The 24,726-nt window shown below is 37.9% G+C and overlaps 2 protein-coding genes across 4 annotated transcripts in view; one reads left to right on the top strand and one right to left on the bottom strand.

Moving 5' to 3' along the window:
* Positions 1-20,226, bottom strand: part of LOC108884179 (dynein axonemal heavy chain 8) — a 32,068-nt gene extending 11,842 nt beyond the window's left edge. For 2 of the 3 annotated variants that reach the window (XR_001960994.2, XM_018677877.2), the window contains exons 1-60: positions 19,657-20,226; positions 19,002-19,098; positions 18,741-18,875; positions 18,188-18,272; positions 17,633-17,784; positions 17,172-17,358; positions 16,883-17,046; positions 16,290-16,466; positions 15,813-15,926; positions 15,137-15,244; positions 14,899-15,000; positions 14,658-14,804; positions 14,375-14,572; positions 14,166-14,242; positions 13,981-14,080; positions 13,718-13,837; positions 13,492-13,627; positions 13,193-13,380; positions 13,022-13,102; positions 12,554-12,670; positions 12,145-12,264; positions 11,855-11,999; positions 11,655-11,761; positions 11,461-11,564; positions 11,288-11,387; positions 11,040-11,157; positions 10,728-10,900; positions 10,507-10,633; positions 10,095-10,330; positions 9,858-9,962; positions 9,640-9,753; positions 9,495-9,557; positions 8,717-8,817; positions 8,463-8,600; positions 7,911-8,151; positions 7,612-7,811; positions 7,148-7,301; positions 6,835-6,998; positions 6,416-6,518; positions 5,980-6,084; positions 5,494-5,655; positions 4,962-5,186; positions 4,700-4,872; positions 4,426-4,604; positions 4,161-4,348; positions 3,978-4,064; positions 3,787-3,894; positions 3,569-3,703; positions 3,300-3,461; positions 2,950-3,196; positions 2,583-2,824; positions 2,334-2,474; positions 2,017-2,248; positions 1,758-1,900; positions 1,516-1,650; positions 1,304-1,426; positions 916-1,129; positions 721-830; positions 348-511; positions 72-264 (exon numbers count right to left, since the gene is read on the bottom strand). Coding sequence is in view for 1 of the 3 variants with exons in the window: in XM_018677877.2 (XP_018533393.1) it covers positions 72-264; positions 348-511; positions 721-830; positions 916-1,129; positions 1,304-1,426; positions 1,516-1,650; positions 1,758-1,900; positions 2,017-2,248; positions 2,334-2,474; positions 2,583-2,824; positions 2,950-3,196; positions 3,300-3,461; positions 3,569-3,703; positions 3,787-3,894; positions 3,978-4,064; positions 4,161-4,348; positions 4,426-4,604; positions 4,700-4,872; positions 4,962-5,186; positions 5,494-5,655; positions 5,980-6,084; positions 6,416-6,518; positions 6,835-6,998; positions 7,148-7,301; positions 7,612-7,811; positions 7,911-8,151; positions 8,463-8,600; positions 8,717-8,817; positions 9,495-9,557; positions 9,640-9,753; positions 9,858-9,962; positions 10,095-10,330; positions 10,507-10,633; positions 10,728-10,900; positions 11,040-11,157; positions 11,288-11,387; positions 11,461-11,564; positions 11,655-11,761; positions 11,855-11,999; positions 12,145-12,264; positions 12,554-12,670; positions 13,022-13,102; positions 13,193-13,380; positions 13,492-13,627; positions 13,718-13,837; positions 13,981-14,080; positions 14,166-14,242; positions 14,375-14,572; positions 14,658-14,804; positions 14,899-15,000; positions 15,137-15,244; positions 15,813-15,926; positions 16,290-16,466; positions 16,883-17,046; positions 17,172-17,358; positions 17,633-17,784; positions 18,188-18,272; positions 18,741-18,875; positions 19,002-19,046 (8,514 nt within the window). In the remaining 2 variants the exon portion in view is untranslated. The remainder of the gene's footprint in view (positions 1-71; positions 265-347; positions 512-720; positions 831-915; positions 1,130-1,303; positions 1,427-1,515; positions 1,651-1,757; positions 1,901-2,016; positions 2,249-2,333; positions 2,475-2,582; positions 2,825-2,949; positions 3,197-3,299; positions 3,462-3,568; positions 3,704-3,786; positions 3,895-3,977; positions 4,065-4,160; positions 4,349-4,425; positions 4,605-4,699; positions 4,873-4,961; positions 5,187-5,493; positions 5,656-5,979; positions 6,085-6,415; positions 6,519-6,834; positions 6,999-7,147; positions 7,302-7,611; positions 7,812-7,910; positions 8,152-8,462; positions 8,601-8,716; positions 8,818-9,494; positions 9,558-9,639; positions 9,754-9,857; positions 9,963-10,094; positions 10,331-10,506; positions 10,634-10,727; positions 10,901-11,039; positions 11,158-11,287; positions 11,388-11,460; positions 11,565-11,654; positions 11,762-11,854; positions 12,000-12,144; positions 12,265-12,553; positions 12,671-13,021; positions 13,103-13,192; positions 13,381-13,491; positions 13,628-13,717; positions 13,838-13,980; positions 14,081-14,165; positions 14,243-14,374; positions 14,573-14,657; positions 14,805-14,898; positions 15,001-15,136; positions 15,245-15,812; positions 15,927-16,289; positions 16,467-16,882; positions 17,047-17,171; positions 17,359-17,632; positions 17,785-18,187; positions 18,273-18,740; positions 18,876-19,001; positions 19,099-19,656) is intronic. The other variant, XR_001960995.2, reaches the window with a different exon arrangement.
* A 94-nt stretch (positions 20,227-20,320) lies between these two features.
* Positions 20,321-23,957, top strand: calr3b (calreticulin 3b). Its single transcript, XM_018677879.2, has 9 exons — positions 20,321-20,489; positions 20,940-21,041; positions 21,397-21,600; positions 21,692-21,786; positions 21,881-22,090; positions 22,319-22,432; positions 22,558-22,701; positions 22,788-22,880; positions 22,959-23,957. The coding sequence occupies exons 1-9, from the start codon at positions 20,402-20,404 to the stop codon at positions 23,169-23,171; spliced, it is 1,263 nt and encodes a 420-aa protein (XP_018533395.1). The 5' UTR covers positions 20,321-20,401; the 3' UTR covers positions 23,172-23,957.
* The last annotated feature ends 769 nt before the right edge of the window (positions 23,958-24,726 follow it).

Here is a 24,726-nt window from a genome sequence, read left to right as displayed (position 1 = left end):
GAGAATTAGTTTGCTCAGATGATTCTGACATCTTTCTACATCTATCAAAAGTCTAAATATCAAGTTCATACCAGTTCATAAATTTTGGGAGCATCAAAACAGGCATCATCTTCTTCGTCTCCAGTGGGCTCAGGAGCATCTCGCAGGAAGTCCACAAAGTATGGCTCTGGATGAAGGTCTGGGACAAGGCTGGGGTCAACATGCTCTTGGATCACACGAGTTACAGCCTTCTCAAACCACTCTCGGTCCTCAGCGCAAATAAACCTACAGCAAAACAATGTCTCAGTTAGCTTTTATACTTTCTTTGATAGATTTAAAAGAGGATTTACTGAATGTAATCACTGTACCTGTCAGCAATCACCCTTGTACATTCACTCTTGAAAAGAGCCAAGAGAGTGGAGATGTCATCACACTCCTCAGCCTTAATGTTTAACATTCCTTGCCAGATCCTAGACAAGTCTCTCAAATTGAAGATGTAGTGGAACTTGGATGGTGTGGGAAGCATTTTTACCTTAAATGTGAAATCATCACATCGGGTTATGACCTCATTATTATCAATACACAGTAAAATGTGCCAAAAGTTGGGTGATCATTCCTATGGAAGCTCACTATTCATGTCAAATGATGTTTTGACCTATCACTTGGTCCTGCAGTGGGTTATCAGGCAGCGCCATATAAATCTCTGCATATAATCAATAACAACATCTTCCAAATGATTACCTTTGTCCACTGCCATAAAATCCTCCCTGCAGACACAAGGCACTTCACCATATCTGATATCTCAGGCTTAAATTTCCTGCATGCATCGAAATATCCACACCCGATTATACCTGCAGAAAGAGACAAGAAAAAGAACTGAAGTGTTTCATACAACCTGAAGTAAGTAGGGAAATTAATCATTTTAGGGACATCTACCAAAGATCTTATCAATGGAGGCATTAGATGGCAGAGTACAGTTGAATACTGTAAACTGTCTCTTCAGTCTTTGAGGGATGTCATTTCTCCCACCACCAGGGTGAATCATGGCAGCCAGCATCTGTACATCCACAACAGTGGTAAAGTCTCCTGGTTTGTCCAGATTGTACATTCCACTCATTTCCATCATCTGGCGGACTATCTCATTGGTGATCTGTTGGACAGCCACATGGAGTAGTTACTCAAATAGAACTAACATGAAAGCTGTGTGTGTGTATACACACACACACACACACACACACACACGCACACGCACACGCACACGCACACGCACACGCACACACACACACACACACACACACACACACACACACATATATATGAGTACCTGATCACCCCATTCATTGACAATAGGCATGTTTATATCATCAACAAAGACTGTCATCCTGCGTCCTCCTGGGGGTCCATATGTACTGCCAATTCGTTTCTCAATGTAGCTCTCCACTGTTCGCTGTCATTAAGAAAAAAAATGGTTTTGCAAACCAAAACCTATTCAGAATTGTACAAAGCCAAGCATATGGAACATGATAAATATCCTACCTGAAACATTATGGGCTCTGTTGCAGATGAGAAGTTCAGGGACTTGGACAAGTCTGTTTCAGGATCATATTTTTTCATGTAGCTTTTTATCATCACTGTCTTGGCTGTCCCTTGTTCACCAATAAGAAGTACGGCCTACACAAAAAATATGCATCTTTCACAGACATACATCAAAGCAACAAACAAAAAAGTATTTACATTTGTAATGAGAAATATATCTCTCTCTTTTTTTTTTAAATCACCTTGCGTTGTTTGGCAATTGTCTCCAGCAGGAAAGAGGTTCTTGTGTTATCCACATTTGGCACAAGGATAGAGGCATAGTCTGGCACATGGTCAGATGGATAGATATACTCCCCCACATGGTTATTCCAATGACACCACTCACCTGAAGTCACCATACATATAGTTGTATGCCCATGATAAAACTGTCCTTCAACCACTCACTTAAAAAACAAATAAAGACAGCAAAGACGTTGTATTTCATGTATAAAGTTACTCTACCCTTTGGGTTGACCATGTATTCAAACATAGTCTCTCCTGGCTGTGTTTGAGGCACATCAATGTTGCTTTCATGTGCTCTGATGTAAGTCTCCAGTTTGTCCCTATCCTCCAACTCCAAAAGGGCTCCTAGGCTCCACATCAGGCAGAAGACAAAGAGGCGCTCCATGTGTCTGCTACCTGCCAAGCCCCCTGTCTCCTTGGTTGGAATGAGACCCTCCAGCAGATTCACAGACTGATGGTGGATCATGATGAGAAAATTCAGTGTTTCATGAAACAAGTAAGTCCTGCTTGTGTTCAGCATTTTTCTGGATACAAACCTGCATTATGTAGTTGCACTCCAAAAGCTCCATTTTGGGTTTAAGGTTCTGCTTCACATACAAGTAAGCATCCTCAAATATCCTATCATATAAACTCATAATGCTTTCTGCCTCTTGTGTATTGCGATTATGAGCCCATCCCTACAACACAGAACCAATATTCCACTTCACTGTCAGCACTTAATTGTAAAAGAAGCAGTGTTTCTTTTATGCAAATGTTCCTTTCATGATTTAACAAAACAACTGTACCTGAAGTATGGGCTTCCAGCTGAGAGCTGAGGAGCTCATAAACACCATACCCACCCGGGATACAGTAGCAGGGGAGGCATTATCCATGTTATGTACCTCAAATACCAGCTTGCAGGATGGAGACATGGTGATGCGGTCACCATTAGCCAGGGTCAGTGTTTTGTTATCATCCAGCACAGAGTTGAGGTTCTCAATCCATATGGCATCCACAGGGCCATCCAGCACAATCCATATGAACTCCCCTGAAATATACACATCACAAAGCCATTGCAATTCAGTGTTTCATTCAAAATGAAACATATTTTTATTTATATTATTTATATTTATTAATATTGTTTGAATGTACACTTAACCTTGTGTTACAAACCTTTCTTGGCTTTAAGAGTCCTCCTCCACAGAGTAGAGAAAATACCATCAGTCCAGTCATTGGTGGCTGCATCAAGACGGCCAAACATCTGTGGAGCGGTGATTGCTTTGGGGTTCATGCGCATCTCCCTGTGTGGGGTTCCGCATTCAGTCATAGCTCGCATGAGAATGTTGATAACTGTGGTCTTCCCAGCTCCGCTTGGTCCCAGAGTCATTAGGCCATGGCGCACTCGTGAGGCCTCATAAAGCTGTCAGTGACAGTAGCAGTGACATATTAGTAAGAGGCATGTCTTCCAAAACCATCAATAATACACAACACAGCTAAACATATAAATTAAGTCTTTGAGATACCTGAACCAGCTTGAGGTTCCATGGCGGGTGGTTAACAATACCCGCAAGTTCAACTTGATGGGCTACAGCAGCTTGAAGTTCAATATATGTGCTTCCATCCAGCTGGATACCAGGGAACAAGTCATTGATCAAACTAAGAAAGAGGGGCTCATCCTCATCCACCTGAAATAAATAGAAAGATTCACAGATATAATGTCTGCACACATAGAATAATACTGTCAGAATTTATAATAGTATCCCTGATGGTCAACAATCAATTCACGTCACACCAGTTTAGAAAGATTCATGTCACGCAGCACTCTCATGACAATGCTGGACTCCGTGTCATCGGGTCGTGCTCTTTTACTGGCCCCTAGTGTTCTCAACACAGACAGGATGTTCCTCAGACCAAAATCATAATGGACCTGATATATAGCAGAGATTGTGTCAGTAGGTCAATAATTGTTCAAAAAGAGAACTAAAAAACAAAATCAAAACAAAATCTCACCTGTTTGGTAAGTTGTTCTTCACACAGTTTATAAAGGACAAAGAACTTCTGGGCTAAGATGACATTTTCATTGAATCCACAACTAGCCAGTTTAACTCTCATGATGATCTGCAGAAGACAACAGTGGAGAGGTGACTGCCTATTAAAACAAAAGGAAATATTACTTTACAGAAAAAGCAGCCTGGACCCACCTGCCGGTCTGGCACCATCATAGACACTGTCCTGAATTGCACTTTTAAGTTTTCAGGAAGTTCCTGTCGACCTGCATATCCAGGGTTCTACACATGATTACATGTCATTTAGTATAGATTTAATGTTTTCTACCTAGTTTTAGGATATTTCTTTTAAAATTCTTGTGCATTTGTGTATCCCACCATAGTGATAAACAGGCCAAACTCTGGATTCAGATCCACGCAGTCTCCATCAGTGAAGATGAAAGTGGTTTTGTGTTTCTTGCGTGCTTGCAGAACAATGTAGATCTGCTGAGCAGCAACAGAAAGCACTGGCAGGTCAATTCTGTTGAACTCATCAAAGCAGCCCCAGGAACCTGACTGCGCAAGGCCTGAAGAAAAATACATCATGACATGACTGAAATTGCATACTACACTTTTTGATGAATTGTTTCATTGCTCTATATACCTTTGTATATCCTGCCAAGTCCTCTGAAGTCCATCTGGTCTGAGCAGTTGAACACCACCACATACTTGCCGAGGCAGCGTCCCATGTCTTTCGTGGTTTCTGTCTTTCCAGTGCCAGCCGGACCTGCAGGGGCTCCTCCCATGCTCATGCCCAGAGCCTGGGCGAGTGTGATGTAACATCTGTAGACGGAAAGTAGTTGACTGATTCAACTTAGAAATTTTACTATATGAAAAGTTAATTCAATTATTAAATAACAAATTATATCTTCTCTTGCCTGTCAGTAAGAGGGGTGATGACCAGACGGTCAGTGCAGCCTAGGAACTCATTCTGATAGATGAAGTCAACATTAGTGATAGACACAATGACCTTATCCACATCCTCCTTGAAGTAAAATCTGCTTTGCTTCAGCCATTCAAAGTCATTGACAGATCTTATACGCTTTTTTACCTGGGAATAAAGCAGGATATTATTCTGAATGTGTTACCGAAATTACAATAACAGTCAATGATACGAACAGCAAGATTCAAAGAACCCACCAGGTCATTAAATATATCACTCTGGTGCACGTGGATTGTGACAAGCGTCTCATATTTGACTCTGTCAAACTTGCTCAGGTCATAGGTGGTTTGTTTAATGAGAACGCTGAGTAAATTTAGGAATTTCTTTTTGGTAAGAGGCATGATCTCCCTGTCGTCTTCAGCATTTTGTAGTGCCTCCTCTGCATCCCTTGTCCAAAGCATCTGGATTCCAAGCAAGCCCACCTGAAAGAGTAAGAGCACATGGAGACATACATCTCATAAAATTAATTACTTGAATTCAACCTGAAAGTATGAGCTAATATACATTAGTTGCAATTAAAAAAAAGTAAAGTTAATTTTTGTTACTTTACAAAGATGTTGAATTACTGAAATAAAAAATGGCCAACTTTGTACACTGCGTTGATGAATGTTTCATGAAGCCAAAGGCTATAATACTGAACAAGCCTAGAGTTGAACTAATATCTGTCAGGGTGTTGAGAATAAACTAACTACTAACATTTTACTGACAGTCACACTACTGTCTTCTGACCTGTGCTTGAAACTTGTCTAGGAAAGAGAGAAGATCGAAGTCTTCATCACTGATCTCTAGATCTGAAGCTTTGATAACAGTGTGTAATGAAGCTTGTTGTTTTAACAGCAGCTCGCCCAGCCAGAGCTCCACTGGTCCCTGTGCCATCACAGGACTGTCCAGCTGAAACCATAAACACACATTTACTATATTTTACTATACTTGTCATGAGTGAAGGAAAGGAACAAAGTGCATTTACTCAAGTCCAATTTAAGGTAGTATACTTTTTCTTTCTTCTTTTAAGGAATAAGAATTCACTAACAAAATGTATGACACGCTCATGCAGTAGGATGAATTGTTATACATTCTTCTGCACATCAATACATAATGCAAGTAAAATCAACTCCATTTAGACCATCTGCAACAAAGTATCTTACATTAAGAGTATTCTGTACATGTAAAATTACATTACAGTTATCATCTGAAAATGAAAGTTGAATTACATACCGGTAGTTTCTCTCCTTCTTGTGAAATAACAGCCAAAATCTTGTCATAATCTGTTGCATGAAACTCTGCTTCATTGACATTGTCAAACACGCCAAGGAGATGTGACTGAAAAAATAATTATACCCAAAATTAGTTTTGCTAATTTTTATTGACCAAACTCAAGAAATCAACATGTTCTCACGACAGTTTAATATCTGTCACAGGATTTAAAAAGTGCAACAGTTCCCTCTCTCACAATGTTAAAAAAAACTCTCTAACATTTTCCTTCTCTTCCCAGCCCTTATTTTCCAAATCTCTTTGAAATGTGCTGATAGGATACCCTGCTACCAAAAAGTGAAACATGTAAAAAGGACCAAAATATAAACTCCTTTGCAGGGGTTGGATGATTCCTTTTTACTGTTTCAAGCTTTTTTATGGTGACAATTAATGTTTGAACCTGAATTGTGTGAGAATCACTGGCTTGTCCGAGAATTTCCAAAAGGGCTGGATCAGACACAAAGAAGAATCGTGGAAACAGGAGCCTCTTTTTCTCAAGGTACCTGTTGAATTGGAACATATCATTTTCGTTCAACTGCACTGGTATAACTAGAGTTATGTCATTTAGGAAAATTAAATAAATGAAAGCATTAAAGCACAGATTTTTTTTTTTTTTCAAAGTGCAAAAAAAAACAAACAAAAAAATAAAACCACACATTTAGTACAACTGATCTAATTAAACCAATTAGCCAACCAATTAAACCACCATCTGTAAGAAATCTTTTTAGTTATAATGTACTTAACAGGATAGTAGATGTGTCTTTGTCTAGTGATATTTCTAACAAGTAATAAACTAAACAGTTGTTGGCAAAGCTTTACCCTGCAAGAGATTTTTGACAGAACTCCAGCTGGTTCTGAAGATCTGGTAGCAGCTGTCCCAGAGTTGGATCTCCCACACAACACTCCACCACATTTGTGACCTTTTGGGCTCGCTGCATGATCTTAATCCAGGACTTGTCAATGTTCTGAAAACGCTTTGCTTCCTGCATTGGGAAATATTAAATATTTTTGTAGTTTTGCTGAGTAATTAGGATAACACACTGCATACTAAACAACTGAAATTTCCATACTTAACCGGAAGACTATGCATTGATCATTGTAACTTTCAAAAGATGAAAATCTTGTACTGTACCTGTGGCAGGTCTTTGGCAATGTCACCTCCAACAAACACAGCCTCCAAATAGATCCACAGATTTTGCACAATAACCCACTGTTCAATGACATCAGATGATGTTGAAAGTTTGTAGACCCAATCCTGGATCTCTGCTTTGTAGTAGGCACTGTACCTGTAGAGACAGACAGATCAGGGCACAAGTTCAAGACAAGAAGCACAAGACATTGTGTGGACAACATGTCTGAAACATATCTTGAATTAACAGACCCAAAATGATTTGCATCAATACTTCCACTTTCCCTATGAATTATCAGTTATAGTCACACCAGTCCAGTAGCAGTCTTTTCTTTTTCTGTCCTCCATCCATTATCATACTAGGTGTTAAATGTTTTGGATTTTTTTTATTTTTCCTTGAACTTGTTGAAAATATCATTTGAACTACATGAAATCTAAATTTCAAGTTGGAGGTTTCTCTGTTCTACCTGTTGCTTAGCAGTGAACCCAGCACCATCAGACTGTCCTCCAGAATGGTGAGAATCTCTGCGGTCTCTGCCCCTTTCAGCATCAGTTCTCCTCTATCCTTGAATGTCATCAAGCTCAGGGTCTGGCCAGACCATACTTCTTTCACTTGTGACAGCTTGGCCTCAATATCCTTCTCCTTAACAGCCGATATGCAGATATCCTATGAATGCACACAGTAGAGCATAGAAGGGTTAATAAAATAATAAGCAGCTTGAAATTAAGACAGATTGTAACCACAGAATCCAAACTGCCAGCAAACCTCAATATCTTCCTTGTACTTCAATAGAGGTGCTTCCATGATGTTCTGGAGCATAAAGGTCTTGGACTCCACCTCAAATTTGTGCCCAGTAAGGTCTGCAATCCGGTCCCAGTGTCTCCTCATCATAGATTTGTTTGCCATCATCTCAAGCAGAGGGCATGACTCACTAAAATCATCAATCGTCTTCTTCAGGTCCAGGAAGGCTTGCCAGTCCTTCAGTCCTTTGGGCAGCTTCCGGCACCTAGAGATAGGTAATGTGTATGTATGTATATGTATGATAAAAATACAAACAATTCTGATAACACTTTATTGATCACTATGGGGGAAATTCAGGTGTTATATAACAATATGATGTAGAATAAAATACGACAATATCAAATAAAATAGAAAGCATGCATGCAATATATGGTTAGAATTTCATATTTACTGCCTTTATTTGAATACTATTACAGCAGCAGTTCTTCTGGCCAAGATAATAAAACTACGTAAACCTACTTAAAAATCAATTTGTACTCATCATATAAATAAATTACAAAATTAAAAATCAATTACCTGTTTTGAAATTCCAAAAGTTCAGAATTGATCTTCTCGATATCCACATCTGTCCACAGAATGCTATAGTACCCACTGATCTTACCCATAACTGCATCATATAGGCCATAGAGTTTCTGTAGCAGATCAAGCTCTTTTCTGGGGTAAACACAAGAAATCAGAGGTTTATCAGTTTATATATATCATATATAATATATAATATATTACAACACCCCAAAGAATGAAACTGTAAGCCTTTGTGAATGGTAACATACTTTTTCTTTTGTAGACAGTCATAATCTGTAACTGGCAAGCCAAGGAGCTGTTCACCAGAGGTGTATGTATTGAAATTTTTCCACAGTTCTTCAAATCTAGCCTGGGTAAAAATAAAGAAACTCTCATCATCTCAGAAAAAGTAATATGCTCATATATTTTTGTATTTATTTTGCAGTAAATACAGACATTCACATACATTACACATTGCAACACCAAACTAAACAAGGAAATAAAATTCTAAAAATGCATGCATCTGAATCCCTTGTCCACACATGCTCACATCACCTCTGATTCTTGAGCTCCTTGGATGGATTGTATACTCATAAAGAACAAAGAAAACAGCTAGTCCACTGTGTCAAAAGCATAGCTGTATATATATATTTTTTTACAACGGCTGCCCCTGAAGTTGGGGCAGGCAGCTGGTCAGTGAGGGAGGAACTTATAAATTGGACTGTTTTTTTTTTTTTTTTTACAAAAGGATATTTGATGTAGCCCTTATTAGGTAATAGTTTTCTCTATCCCACTTTGTTAAATCTTATCTAATTTCTTTTACATCTATATAACTTTATCAAAAACACAGAAGTCTGTATTAAAATGGAGGAGCTGGAGCAGTTCTTACAATTTCAATTAACCTCTTAACCTCAAAATGAAATGTCTTTATTGTACTACATATAGTATACAGCATGTGGCTATTCTACTTGTTTGAACACTTTTCACGCATTGAACACTGACCAGGATATACAGTAGGATGTAGGATAAGACAGTAGGAAGTCTTACCTGACAGATCTGGAGCCTGCGGCTGGCTTCTTGTGGAGCTATGCCATCAGCCATGGGGCCTTCCTAAAAAACAAGATTGTATAAATTGATTAAGTTTGATTGAAAATGTACACATATGAGACTAAAATATCCACAAATTACTTACTGAATCGTATTGCTCCAAAAAACTGCTGACATCATTTTGGAAAATGGAAACACACTCCAGAAGGTTTTGTTTGAACTTCGGTTGCCTTCGAACAAGCTCATCTTGCACTGATCTCTAAAAAAGTAAAAAATCAAAAACCAAGATCACAGGAGAGCTATAGAAGAGCACATTATGAAATCCCACAACAAAATAAGCAGGAATATGATGATAATACTAACAGCTTTAGACTGAAGTTTTGTGAAGAAATGCCGCAGATTGTACACGCCTTCCGCTTCTCTTTTGGTCACTTCTGCTTCATATTTAGTCAAAATTTCAAAGGCTTCCTATAAAACATAAAGTCATCATTAGATGGCAGCTGCTCAAACTGTCCACAAACAGTCTCTGATAGAGCCCACAGATCAAGAAAGCTGGCAACATACTCATAATACACGCTGTATGTCTTAAACTATTCATACCTCAATGGACATCAATGTCATATCAGTTTGTATTTCAGCATCCCTAAGCTTAGACAGTGCCCCCATGGCATGCCGCACATCTTCCAGGTTAGCCACAGGATGAGATAGTTTCATGAAGTATTTGTTAGTATGTATGCTGGTGTCAATCATTTTCTTTTTATACTCCTCCTTCAGGTATTTGCACAACAGTTTCTTCCATGCTTTGGTCTCAACTTTCAGGGCCTTCTTTAATGGATCTATGCACAAGAGATATAATTTGAATTCCTCCCTTCAAACACATGCACACAGTTCTCAAACCAGGCACAACTTCAGAAGTGACATTATAATTGGCTAGAAAGGACTTTATTTACCCTGTTTACAAAAAAAAAATGGTTATCTGGTTGCTGTTTAGAGTACATTACAACTACCTTACCGGTTGACAGTTCAATAGACCCCAAAACAATGATGGGTTTGATATCATCAGTTTTTTGTTCAATTGAATCGTAGTGCTGGATTTCTGATTTGATCTGGATCAAAGATGGATGACGGTCCATGAATTCCTTTAAAATATAATCACAATGCTGTTATTATAGGCAAATTGATTTTCTGTCTAAAGGTCAAAAAAGAACATGTTATGTTTACAGGGAAACAAACCTTGACTTTGAGGTTCCTGTCGTCATTCCAGATCACACTAAAAGTACTGAATTGCCCCAGTACATCAGCCACTTGTTCTCTCTGGGAGCTGACTGCTGTTTTCAGAATGACCGCCACCTTTTTGATGTCCTTGTGTTCAACTACTCTGTGATAGAAATTCTCTTTTTCTCCGCCTGGAGAACAGGTGAATACACAACAATATCCTAAAAATTGTTCTTAACAATTAAAATCAATTATTCATACTTAGAACTAAAAAGGTAATTCCTGTTAACTTGTCTTTCAGCTTTTTTAAAAACATTGTCAATGACATACCTTTATTCTCATCGTGAGTGTACTCCCGCTGCCATGAAATACCCTTGCTAACTTCCATCACCAGGTTGATTAGTTGATTTATGACATGTTGGATGTCATCTACAGTGGGGATCATTACCTGGTGGCAACAAATATCAGATATCAATATTCACAAGATTGGAAACGAATACTAGATTCTTCTTTGTTCCTGCAGGGTAACTAGCATAGAATGAATTTAAATCAGTCTGCGATGAGTAGCAGAAACTCACCACATGTGGTTTGACCAGCTGCACTTCAGATTTTATTAGCGGAACCATCTTAGACTTAGATTTTGACCTCTGATAAGAACCAAAACTCTCATTTATTGATCTGTAAGAGATAATACAATTTGTCTTGGATATTGGCCTTTTTTTAATATACTGACAAAAACAGACATACTTACTTGCCACAAATTCTCCTTTTCAGGGTCTCAAAAGATAGCTTAGCTGTTTTGACCAGTGCCTCAAATACCCTTGCAGTGAAGTATTCATAAAGTTTCTTAAACTCCTGAAAATGAGATTTTTATTTGAAGCATTAACAGATTTGTTGGTATACTGTATTTAAGATAAATGATTTAGTATTGGTAAGCTAATATACCTTTTCATATTTCACTGCTTTATCTCTGCCTGGACCTTCTAAATTCATACCCTCATCCTCATAAGGCTTTTTCTGGCTCTCTCCTGAGAATCTCACAATCCTCCGTCCTAAAATGTGTGTTATGTGTGTGAGAGCAATAAAAAAGATTAACACACATGAATATAATATATTTATAATCTGCGTGAAACTGTCAAGAGTACCTGAAACATCAACAACATCCTCAATGGTCTTCTTGGTGCCTTTTGATTCATAAATGGCCCTGAACACATTACTCAGCTCCTTCACTGCGTCTTTAACATGACTACATTTGTAGTCCAAAGTCTTTGCCCACTCTTTACATTGTTTCTGAAAAATAGTTTTAACAAATGAACTAAAAAGTAACAATCATCTTTCATTTTTAATGTCAAGAATTTACTTAATGGAAGAACATTAACTATTCAACTACACTCCATGTTTTAATTTTAGGGATTATGGTTATCACAGTCCATACCTCATTGCGCTCAATCAGGTCATGTGGTAAAGATGCATGATCCTCTGGGAGCTCAATCAGCACCGTCTCTGAGATGTCCTTCAGGACATTATCAATGCGTATCTTACAGATATCCTGCACCTGAAAAAAGAAATACAACATGTAGTAACTATGACTCTTGAACAATAGCACTTAAAAAACAACCAATTAGTAAAACTGTGAAAAACTATTGCCAACTAGTGATTTCAAGATTATCAATAATCCCCCTAAACAACATGGAATTTCACATACTGATGATTTTTTCTAATCTTTTACAAAGGTTAAATATTTTTAGAAATTCTTTCAACAGCATACTACTGTACTTATATTAATATCCATACCTGACAAGGACAGCTAACATTTTGCTCAGCCCTTTTATTAACTGACGTACCGTTTTAACAAGATGTTTCAGTTCAAACAAAGCACTGTCAACATTTAGGAAAAACTTGTCCAGGAGGAAGGATGACCAGGTGAGCAGCGCTGACCCATGGCGGAGCGCAGATTCCACCTTGCAATTTATCAAAAACATAACAGTTAAAAATGATCAACTCTGGAAGAAGTGATAGATAAAGAAATAAAAGCTCTTTACAAAACAAAAGTCATAAATATAAAGAAATCTATAAAACACTTATTCACATCACTTGTAGCAAGATTCATATTTGCCAGCTTAAACCTTTTCACCTTAAAGCACAAGTCTTTTCTCTTGCTAAGCATCTAAGCAAAAAATGAAGCACATACAGTGTGTGTTTACACTGACTTGCGAACAAAATGAGTTAAACTGTGTATGTTTACATACACAAGAATATGAAAATGGCAATTTTCCATTTATATTATTATATGTACTGTACAAACCGCTTACATTTTTTATTTTTGAAGCCATCAAGCTGATAAAGTCTGGCGGTATGCTCTCACATGTGGACTCATAGTCTGCCAAAATGGTCTGTAAGCGACAAATAAGCGGACAAATCATTTGATACTATGATAACCTATCCTTCTGTAAAGAAAAAAAAATGTTTACAAAATGCTTTACCTTTAGTCGGAGGTGGTTAGTATTTATTCTGTTTTCTGATTTGACCAGACGCAAAGCCTGCTTTGGAACCTCCAGACCCATCTTCAGCAAACACTTAGCCTCCCGGATTACCTCAATTACTTTAGGATCAAAGTTGACGACTAACTTTCCAGTCTTTGGGTGTCGCACCAGCAGTGTGATATTCAAGACTGTTATGAAGCAGGAAAGTGATAAATGTATTTGAAATGAATATTAACAGAATCCTAAGAATATTATATGCCATCTAAGGTAACATATTAAGTTAGAACCAGAGAACCAACCATAGTCCAGTTTTGACACTTCACCCATCCATGCTCTGTGGTAAACAGACTCAAACTCTACAAATGCAGCTGCCGTTTGATTGTACATTTTGACCACATCTTGTCCCTCTGGGCTACAAAGGATGTCAGTGTTGTCCTATTAAGCACAAAAGATACATTCACCAAAATATATCAGTATGAAAATCATGAATTTTTAGTTATCCTGGTGGCAGAAATTTAGGCTTACTTTCATGTATGATATAGGTTCCTCTATTTTTTTGTGGAGGTGCCTGACCCAACCAATCCTTCCAGCCACAGGAGGCATGTTTCTAGCTAATGGGGGATCTTCTCTCTGTTTGTCATAGAGCTGCAAAGACATTTTTTACAAGCAGATCCATTCATTTAATCAAAAACAATCAAACAACAACACAAAGTCTATATTTGAAAGTTACTTTGACAATGAATTTACACTTTATTCTTGGTATCTACTCAAGCATGAAAATGGGATACCTTTTTCACAAACTCTACTTCTGAGGCGTAATGCTGAAGAATACGATCCAAGAGGCTGGAAATTTCTGTCTCTAGACAGGGAATGTTCAGCCTCTGAAAACTACAAATTAAGTAATTTATCGTCTACTGTTTAAAACATTATAGTAGAATCTTTACATTATACTACTATGCAATATTATACTGACCGCTGTACTAAGCAAAGAGCTTGCTGAGATGAGATAATGTTTGAGAGGCACAAACTCATAAATGCCCGCAGCTGGTTCTGTAGAGAAGGATAGACAAAATTTTAATACCATCATCTGTCAGAAACAAGACTTATGTAAGAGAGAAGGAGATGACGGTTGCTACCTATACAACATGTTGTACATTCTCAACAGCAGGCAATTATACATACCTCAATGTGGCTGATCTGAGCCATGAACTTAGTAAAATCAGTTTGAAATTCAGTTGTCCTTGGAGCCAACATGTCGTACTGCTTCCTTTTCAAAGTCATGGATACAGTGTGGAATTGTCGGGCAAGAATTTCAATGCCCTCAATGTTTGATTTCCCAAGAGGTTCAAATGTCTTAAACACAGTGATTATTTGAGTGATCTACAAAAAATAATGCCTATTGTTATTCAACAAGTTCTTAAAGTAAGAATGTTATTCAAATTTAAAATAGTACAGTGGACTGCACCTTTTTGAGTTGGTTACAGAAGCCCTCAAACTTGCAAAAAATCTGCTTCTCTGAAACCTCAAAGGACTTCTTTCCAGGTCTTTCCATTGTTTGTTTCTTTGTTTTCTGGAAGCAAGACTGATACTCCTGATACAAGCAGATACAGTCCTGCCAAAAGATGAGTGAAAATAATTACTATTGTTGTGTGTTATATTCAAGCCTCAGTACTAATACTCTCCATATTCATAGGTGTCATCATCACCTGCATTTTCTTGATGATGTCTTCAGCATCTTGGTCCCATATTAGACTCATGCCATTGTCAGTGATGTATGATCTGCAAGCTGTAACCATCTGATTTGTGACCTGAAAGATTTTTCAAGAACTTATTATAAAGTATCACAAAGGGAACTGCCAATCCTTAGATGACTGTTGACTGAAAACCATGCAAGTTACATTTACTACAGTTACATTTTTCTAAGACTGAATACAACACACTTACTTTGATGAACAGTGCAGATATCTTTTCATTTGTGTTGTAGTACAGTGAAACACTGTAAATCATTTGAATGGCACTGATGATGTTCTGCACGCTCTTGATCATGGTGACCTGAAATCACATATCCATGTTATGTCTATATAAGACTCACTACTACTACTTATCATTGTTTTTAACTGGTTTGTTTGCTAATACATTAGTCTTAAGAACTTAATAGAACAGTTGCTGCCACTAACTTTGTGTAGTTTAAGACAAATTTAATCCTGCCTGGAACAAATCAAGTTTTAGCTGCCTTTATGTGTTTAAAGCACATTATCTGTCTAAATATAGTTGCTGTGACTTTAACTTGATTAAAGGTATAAGTTAAGGTTCAACTTATACCTACAATAACACTGATCTGCCTCTGACACTGTCATTGTATAGGGAATCAAGTAATTCCATGTCAACTGCTGTGTGTTGTTGTTTATGTTGGATGTAATCAATCCTTACCGTAGAGTGTAAATAGCACTATAAAATGACCCATGCATTTCTAAAATTTGACTGACTTCCTTCACAACACTTAATCTGCTATTTTTGTAAAAAAAATGTACCTTAATTATGCTCCTACACCTTATTGTGTGTAAAAAAAATCCTTGATAGAAATTTTTGTTTCAAATGGACAAGTATTAACTATACATACCGGGTCACTGTTGTAAAGAGGTAGACAGACTTTCTCCAGTGTGGACAGGAATTTTACATTGTCTTTAGCTTCATTGGCACAGTCTGTTATCCTCATATCCAGCTCCCGCCACATCTACAGTACAAAGGTACATGGTTTAAAAGGTTCAATTCATCCTATAGGGTTTAAGGGCTTTTACAGATTTTATTGTCTTACGTGTACATTTTTTTAGTCTTTAAAAGGCCCTAAAAAGTCTTCACACATTACTGCACCTGAGCCAAAAGTGATGTTTTCAGATTGCAGAAAAAAAAGAGCTAAAAAAGAGCTAAAAACCCCAATGATAATACATTTTAAAGTCAAAGTTAGAACAAATGTGTGATATATTGATAAAATGTCTTAAAAACCATTATCAAATATCCACCAAAACCTGATGAAAATGCTGCACAAAAACCTCTATATGTAATATTTTGTTGAAGTTGAACACTCAAGTGTCAGTACCTTCATAATCTTGGAATGGCTGTTATGGAGCACCATTACCACTGCCCTACACTCTGAGCTTTTGATGTGACTGATGATGGAGTTGAACCTCAAAGACATTCTTTTCCAGTGCTCCAACTCAGTCAGTGGTCCTGCAGAATCATCTCCTTTCCTCAACTGATCACTCTCTAACAGAACCTGATGGTGAGGGATGTGGAGAGCTTACACGGCAGCTATTCAATCAATAAATCTACAGTAAGATTCACCGAGAAAGTAATATGCTTTAACATTTCAAAAAATAGATTCATTTGTCATGGAAAAAGCATTATGTCTAGTGTTATCAGCTTCCCTTATACTTTGGAACAACTGCATAGACCCTAAACAAGCAGTAAGATTGTGAATGACATCTTTAGTGCATATTCAACAAGGAAGATCTTTTCTGGTTCATTTCTCTTTCTGTTTGTAATTCCTGCTATTTTCCTGTTCTCGAGCTTTAATCTACTCTGTCAGTTTCTTTTCCACATGATCAAAATCCCTTTCATAAATCTCTGATGTCACCATATCTGACTCAAGCCAAACAGTCTTCATGGGCAGTTCTTTAAATATCACTGTACCTGCTCAATTTGCTTGTACCATTGCATCAGAACTTCTTCAAGTCGATGCACCATATCCAAGTTGGCAGCCGCAACTTTTATATCTTCAAGGGAGGCCAGTTTAGAGAAGTCAATATCTGTGACTGTGGTCAAATGTACAATGCTCTCATTTCTCATCTGAATGTCTGCCATACAAACAAGAAAGACAAAGAAAGACCATCAAAACTAGTTAAAGACCACCATTTGATCACAATAATATTGTCAATAGATATATCAAAACTTGAAATACTTGAAGAAAAAAATGACTTACCATCTAAGGAGCTAAGACAAAGTTTAATGGTGTACTTGAAGTTCTTTTTAAATTTTGCTCCATGTCTAGACTTATCTAAGACACCCCAGTTTTGTGTTGCATCCAGAGCTGGCAGTACAAAGCTAAAGGCATTTTTAATTCCTTTCAGGAGGCCATCTCTGGCATCAACCATTGAAAAAAAGATCTCCTGCAAAGCATCAAGACCAGATCACCCATCATTTCACAAAATCCAAAAGCAGAAACAGCTAAAACTTAGCTTACATGGTCATCAGCAGTGAGCATCTTCAAAAGAAAAACAAGATTTGTGGTACATATTGCTTCTGATGTAGCTTAATAATCACAGCAATAGAGATTCTAAACTAACTGATGCACAGTGCAGATAACATGTCAGTATCCTCAACAGGCAAATCAGCACAATAAAATAATTACAATTAAAGAAACACACCACAAGACTACCTTACCTCATGTATGTTTTCTGAATTCACAGAAACGTCCACTCTATTGCGTGTGAAAGAGCAGCAAACACCTGTAAGGCATGTCTGAGACAAATCTGCTAAAAACAGCCTCAGTATTTTTTCCCCTTTGGTAGTTCCATGATATGAGCGGCCACACTCTGAAATTAAATCCATATGATTTTTGACAACATGAACAACTAGAAAGGACATGTAATATTATTCAGTGCTGGTAAATATTATGTGTACTAAAGTTTAAATATTCACCAATGTGGGTAAAAATACCATCAGTTTAGTAAACTCGGTCAAGATTTATCCCAAAATTATACAAATGGCCCACTGAAAATAGAGTGAACATAAACACAATCACATGCAGTGAAGAAGGACCCATAGGTTATCTGTTAGGAATAATCCCTCCCTTACAGATATCTGGCATCTTTCTATGGCCAGTAAGTCAAGAAAATAAATATTTTAAACCAGTGTTTGCAAGTACCTAATACTAGCATAATGACCTAATGAAAAATGAAGTAATGCACGCTGGCTACTTTCTAGATTTATGCCTACCTTTTCCTGGGACTTCAGCCTTTTGATACACAAAGGAAATGGTTTTACAACCTCCTTTGGCAAAGAAATGATCGAAAGGAGCCAACTATTGAGCAAGTTAAAAAAAGAAAAATACATTCACATTTATTTTAGAAACAACATTTATGAAAATTAATACTTCTAACTTCTCACCAAAATCAAAAATGAAGAGATCCAATATTGTACCATGCCATGAATTGACACCAGAAATACAGTGAAAATTTTTATCCAGAACCCCTATGGGAAAGACTTTAAAATTTCTGACTTCCAGTGGTACTATAGTGGCTTGTTTCAAGTGTAGAACTGCTCAAAACGTGTGTAATGATGCTCCAAGTTTCCATCTGGAGGGTAAAGTGAAAGGGTGCCACATATTTTTTCCCAAATGCAATAAGATTCTCTTTATGTCAGCATCTCACTCATATCTTTTGTTCAGAGACCAAATTGTGGCCACAGTTAAGAGTGAAGGTTCAAATCCATTGTGATGATTAGTTGCTTTTCTAATTAGATATTCTGTACATCAACTGTCACAACTCACAGATGGAGAATCTAAAATAAATTCTTCTACTTCTTTTGCCTCCAAGAACAGCCTGTCAGCCAGGATGTCAATCATGTAATTGTGTGCAGGCGTGAGGAGCTTTTTTCGTTCTTGTCTTGCCTGCTTGTATTTGGCCTGAGAAAGACAATAGGTTGTTAATAGTAGTAATTGTATTTGCACAGGTAACATAATCTGTTCCACACTAAATAAGTGGCATTTAATTGCTTGCTTGTATTCTGTAAGTCTACAAGTAAAGTTTACCTGACATTCATGCTTGTTTGCCTTTGCATTGTGTGCATCCATCATAGAGCCTAGGCCAGATCACCTGCTTTGTTGAAAAAACTCTGCTATGGGTATCCTGAAATCAACAAAGCATAATAAGCCACTTGTGCTGGAGCCTCATGCACCTTTTCCCTTTAATGTCAGTAAGCTGATATATGAGTGCAGTTTCAGTTAAACAGGGCAGTTTTTCATCAACTGGTATTCACTGTGACGGAAGTTGATTTTACGGTTTATGTCACAGTTAAATATTAATTTGTAGGGCAGGATACGATGTACCTCACCCAACAAATTCACACTACCATACTATTGGCTAGTTCCGGAAATGTAACCTATTAACCGATAAATGTTCGATTAAGGTTAAGCTAACGTACTACTGTAAAGGCACATCAATTCTGCAAACATGCCCCACGCTGACTTAAAGTCGGCTAAATGAAGCGAAAAACCTAAAAATAAATAAACAAATAAATAAATAAATAAGCAAGTTGTTAAATTATCTCTGGTTTCTAGGTTAGTTTAGTTGTTGATGCTAGCATTAACATTGCGATACGTGAGCTATGTTAACGTAACCGTTAGCAAGCTAGTAGAGTCAAGACAGTTTCGCGTAACATTAATGTAACATGTTTTTTGAGCTTACCAAACCTTGGTCACTCGACAGAATTACAGCGGCCTGGTGGCCACATTTTCTGTTCGTGATGCTTCTCCAAGTAGAAAAGACTCGTTTGTGTAGTTTTTGGTCGCATACAATGCAGTTTTCATCCAAATCCAGCCGTTGACAAAACTGTTATTTAAGTTTAACCGCCGAGGAGCCACGCGCCTCAGCCGTTAGAGCCAGAGATGACGCAGCAGTAATCTACAGTTGTTAAAATTTCTAGGTAACTTTAATAGTGTACTTGTGTCCCTTCCCTCACTGTTGTAGAATGTTTAATTATGCTTGTCCATATATTTCTTTCCGTTTTAACCCGGGTTAATATATAAGATCTGTTATCTCGCGCCATTAAATTCACTGCCTTGCTTACGAACTAAACTACTTGAGTCGTCACCAGATAAAAAGGGTTTATGGCAGTGACTGTCCAGTTCCTTTCTTCAGGCCATTTTAATTTCCCTCACTGATGTATGGCACCCTCTACCGGACTGTTGATATAATGACACAGTCGAAATGATTAAAATAAAATCTGATCCCCGATCAGACACTGGAGAAGACATATGTTTCGTGGTCTACTCTGATTGGTCCAGGCACACCATCGTGCTGTCCAATGGCAGGCAGACATCTGTTCGCTGGAGCGACTCTAAAATATTCCCCTTCTCTTCCTTTTCCTCAAGGTATTCAGTAGTCAGCAGGGACACTATCAGCGTTGGAAAGTAGGTCTGAGCTGGGGAAAATGCAGGTCTTGGGTGTAATTTCGGTCATATTAGCAGTATGCTGCGTAAATGCAACGGTTTACTTTCGGGAGGAGTTTCTGGACGGCGGTAAGTTTGGCACGGACATATATAACACTAGCTAGTTGTGCAGGAGTTTAACTCATTGCATGTTAGCATGACGGTTAGCCATAGATTTGTCAGAATTATCGTCGTGAGTTTTCCTTGAAAGCCTCTTAAATTCACGATAAGAAGTGTTTTCAAACGGTGATTAAGTGAAAAATACCACCCATCTCAGTTTCCTAACTGTAACTGGGTTGTTAGGTGGTTAACTTTAGCAAGGCCCCAAAGCTAGCAAACGTAATAACTACACTAGTAAAGTTACTAATTGTTAAAGTTATAGTGTGAACTAACTAACCAAATTAATTCGGCCGTTATGACTGTTACATTTCAAAGAGTAACGCCACTTAATGGACAGTTGACTAATTGTTTCGGGAAGTACCTCGATCTATTTGAAAGAGTGTTAATCCTTATCCAACTTTCTGGTACTTTTCTTTTCAGATGAATGGAAAAGTCGCTGGGTGAACTCCAAACACAAGTCTGACTATGGAGAGTGGAAACTGACGGCTGGGAACTTCTATGGAGATGCTGAGAAAGACAAAGGTAAACGTTTTAAGTTCATATTCCACTCATCACATGACAAGAATCACGTGCTTTGATTAAAAATATCAAGTGTTGATTGTGCTATATTCAAATATGGCCAAAAACATATACATATTTCACAGTGGGAATGAGCAATGAGTCTTATGAGAACAATGAAATAGAATAATTAAAAACTCACTAGTTGCAATCTGATCCTAATATTTGAATATTTATTTTAGTCAAACAACCAATTTTGCCACTTTCAAAGTTATCAGCATTATCTCATGTATTAAATAGTCTTTAACAGTCAGTAAGTTTAAGTATCTTGGTATCTCTGTTTTGTTGCTAAAGACATCTTTTGTACTTTCTGTTTCAGGTCTCCAGACAAGCCAGGATGCTCGTTTCTATGCTACCTCTGCCCGCTTTGAGCCTTTCAGCAACGAGGGCAAGTCTTTGGTCATTCAGTTTACAGTCAAGCATGAGCAAAAGATCGACTGCGGTGGTGGCTATGTGAAGGTCTTCCCTGCAGATTTAGATCAGGCTGACATGCATGGAGACTCCTCATACTACATCATGTTTGGTAAGCGACGATGTTCATGGTAATGTACAATAACAGCCTAATCACAATAACAGTATTTGGAACATATAATAATCAAATTAATTTCACCCAGGTCCTGATATCTGTGGCTACAGCACAAAGAAAGTCCACGTTATCTTCAATTACAAGGGCAAGAATCATCTCATCAAGAAAGAGATTAAGTGCAAGGTAATTCTGTTTTTTTTTAAATTTGTGAAATACAAACATGCACCGCTTCTGCACCAGTGGCCTAATCAGCTTAACACGCCTCTGTTTGTTCCAGGATGATGAGCTGTCCCACCTGTACACACTGATCCTGAACCCAGATCAGACCTATGAGGTGAAGATTGACAATGAGAAGGTAGAATCTGGCAGTCTGGAGGACGACTGGGACTTCCTGCCTCCCAAGAAAATTAAGGACCCCGAAGCTAAGAAGCCAGAGGACTGGGATGATCGTGCCAAGATTGACGACGCTGATGACACCAAGCCTGAGGTAAAAAGCTTTCTGATATAATTAAGTAATGAAGTTAATCAACCTTAGCCATACCTTTGCTCCACTTTGCACTGGCTGACATGGGAAGCTCTGACAGGTGGAGGAGTGTTATTCATTTATTCATCTCTTAAGATTTCCACTACAGCCCTGGACTTTAAAAAGAACTACATTTTCATTCACAATTCTGTTAGTTCAACTTTCATCTCTGTATTATTTGTTCCTCTTTAGGACTGGGACAAACCTGAAAATATTCCAGACCCTGATGCTAAAAAGCCTGAAGACTGGGATGAGGATATGGACGGAGAGTGGGAACCACCCATGATCCCCAACCCAGAGTACAAGGTAGGTTTAAAGTAGGACAGTCATGGCTAGAGTTTGTGATTTGTGTGATCTTCTCTGACTCAGAAATACCTAAAATTCACTTTGCTAATGACTTTGCAGCCTGTTAAATAGCTTCTTTATTACAGGGAGAATGGAAACCCAAACAGATTGACAACCCCAACTACAAAGGACCCTGGGTGCATCCTGAAATTGACAATCCTGAATACAGTCCTGATTCAAACATCTACAAGTTTGACAACATTGGTATTTTGGGTCTTGACCTTTGGCAGGTGAGAGAGAGATCATCTTTCAATGGTAAAGTTATTGCCGTAGTGACATTTAAGCACAGTGTAATATTTGCTAATGTTTATCTCAGGTGAAATCTGGAACCATCTTTGACAACTTCTTGATCACAGACGATGTGAAGGAAGCAGAGGACATTGCAAAGGAGACATGGGGCGTGACAAAGGTAAGCCACATTTTGTCATATGTACAACACATGAAACCATTGACAGTGAGATACTGAATAGATTAACCTTCCTCACAGGAACCAGAGAGGAAAATGAAGCAGGAGCAAGACGACCTGAAACGAAAAGAAGAGGAGGAGAAGAACAAAGAACAAGACACTGAAGCTGATGATGATGAAGATGAAGACGCAGATGAGGATGAAGAAGAAGAGGATGAAGAAACAAAGGAAGACATAGAGGAGGCACGTTCAGACATGGAAGAAGAGGAAGCAAAGCCTAAAGATGAGCTTTAAGGAAGTATGGCCAGAGATTTTGTCTGTCCCTCCATTAGAAACTCTGTCTGGTATTTCCCAGGGGTATTGTGGCTGCTGTGCATCCTTTCCCTGAGAACTGGACACAACAGGGTGGGGTGGGGGTGTCAAATGTAGTGAAGTGGGGGCAGGTGTTAATGGATTTAGTTTCTCTTTCATTTTGGTCTTGAAGTTTACCCTGTTGCCCCTGAACAGCTGGATTGATTGTAAGGTTTTCCACCTCCAAAGTCCATTCCTCATTTTGTAATAACAGGCAATAAGGAGGCACTGACATCCACTGTTTTCTTGATTTTTCTTGATCTACACGTCTATTTTATTTGCAGACTCCCTTGCACATTTTCTCATTTGTCATGTTATTTTGACAGTTGACCAGAACCTGTGATAAAAAATGTCATAAATATGACAAAGTTAGATCTGCAGAGAATAAGGATTATACATTCAAAATACACACAAAATACAGACAGAAATCAAGATGACTGTAATGTAACTTATTTTGGTGATGTCTTTGGCACTGACTTTTTATTTTCTTTTCCATGTTCTTTGAGGTATAATTGAATGAAATCTAAGTGCACAATGATGTTGTTTAAATGGCATGAATTCAACACGTCTTCATGCTAATGTGATGGGACCTGCATTATATCCTGAAAGTCTGGTGAAACAGATGGGGAGCCCCTGGTGTGACTCATGACATCACTAAGGTCACATGTTTATTTTTATTGGACAGAATGTTATTGATACCAAAGTTTTTATTAAAAGATTATAACCTTATTGCCTGATCATATTTTTTATGGAGTATGTAGTTTTAGATGTGAATTATCTAACTTCACAACCACATTTTTGTGATGTTTGTATTGTTGAACAGAAATGGAAAACAAAATCATGAACCTGCCATATTAGTTTTTATATACACTGAGAAAAATACATCTGTATAATGGTTAAGGTGTCTCTGTGAAGTGTTAAATTTCTGGGGGAGGTTTCAAAAGATTTGTAGTGGGAGGAAAAAGATGAAATGTGTCTACAGGTTCACAAGGATTTGCATAAATGTGACATAAATAACAAGGTTTCCATGAAGATGACATTTCAAAAAGTTTATTCAAGAGTGAGAAATGTGATATAGCAAGAGTTTTATTTTTTCTTCAAGCCAGATTAATCCCCTAGAGGGCCCTGGAACAAAACTGAATTGTTGGCCCTTGTGGACCTACAGGTTCCTCCCACTCTGTTTACTGTGTGTAGTTGGTTCCCACAACAGCACACAACGGACCAGACATGGCAGCTTCATTATTCTGTATTTCTTCCAGAGCTCCAGTACTTCTGCTGCTGGAATACTACCCAACTCAGTATTTACTGTGTGTCAGTTTGTTTGTGGTAATTTGATTAGGTATAACTTTATTTAGGAATATGCAACATACACACAAAATATCAGTTATTACAATTGGATTTTGACACGGGGACTAGACAAAACATGGTCTCAAGAGTGTGTACAAATATACTTTTATAATGACACTTTAGTGTGTATTTTTACACAGCGTTGCAGTAA

This window comes from Lates calcarifer, linkage group LG4 (assembly GCF_001640805.2).
Source record: "Lates calcarifer isolate ASB-BC8 linkage group LG4, TLL_Latcal_v3, whole genome shotgun sequence".
Lineage (NCBI taxonomy): Eukaryota > Metazoa > Chordata > Actinopteri > Centropomidae > Lates > Lates calcarifer.
Note: the sequence above shows the minus strand (reverse complement) of the source record. Positions and strands in the feature narration are given on the sequence as shown.

Coding starts and splice junctions, on each gene's coding strand:
- calr3b (XM_018677879.2), top strand. CDS start 20,402: ATGCAGGTCTTGGGTGTAATTTCGGTCATATTAGCAGTATGCTGCGTA. Junction 21,787..21,880: donor AGAAAGAGATTAAGTGCAAG/GTAATTCTGTTT, acceptor TGTTTGTTCCAG/GATGATGAGCTGTCCCACCT. Junction 22,881..22,958: donor AGACATGGGGCGTGACAAAG/GTAAGCCACATT, acceptor CCTTCCTCACAG/GAACCAGAGAGGAAAATGAA.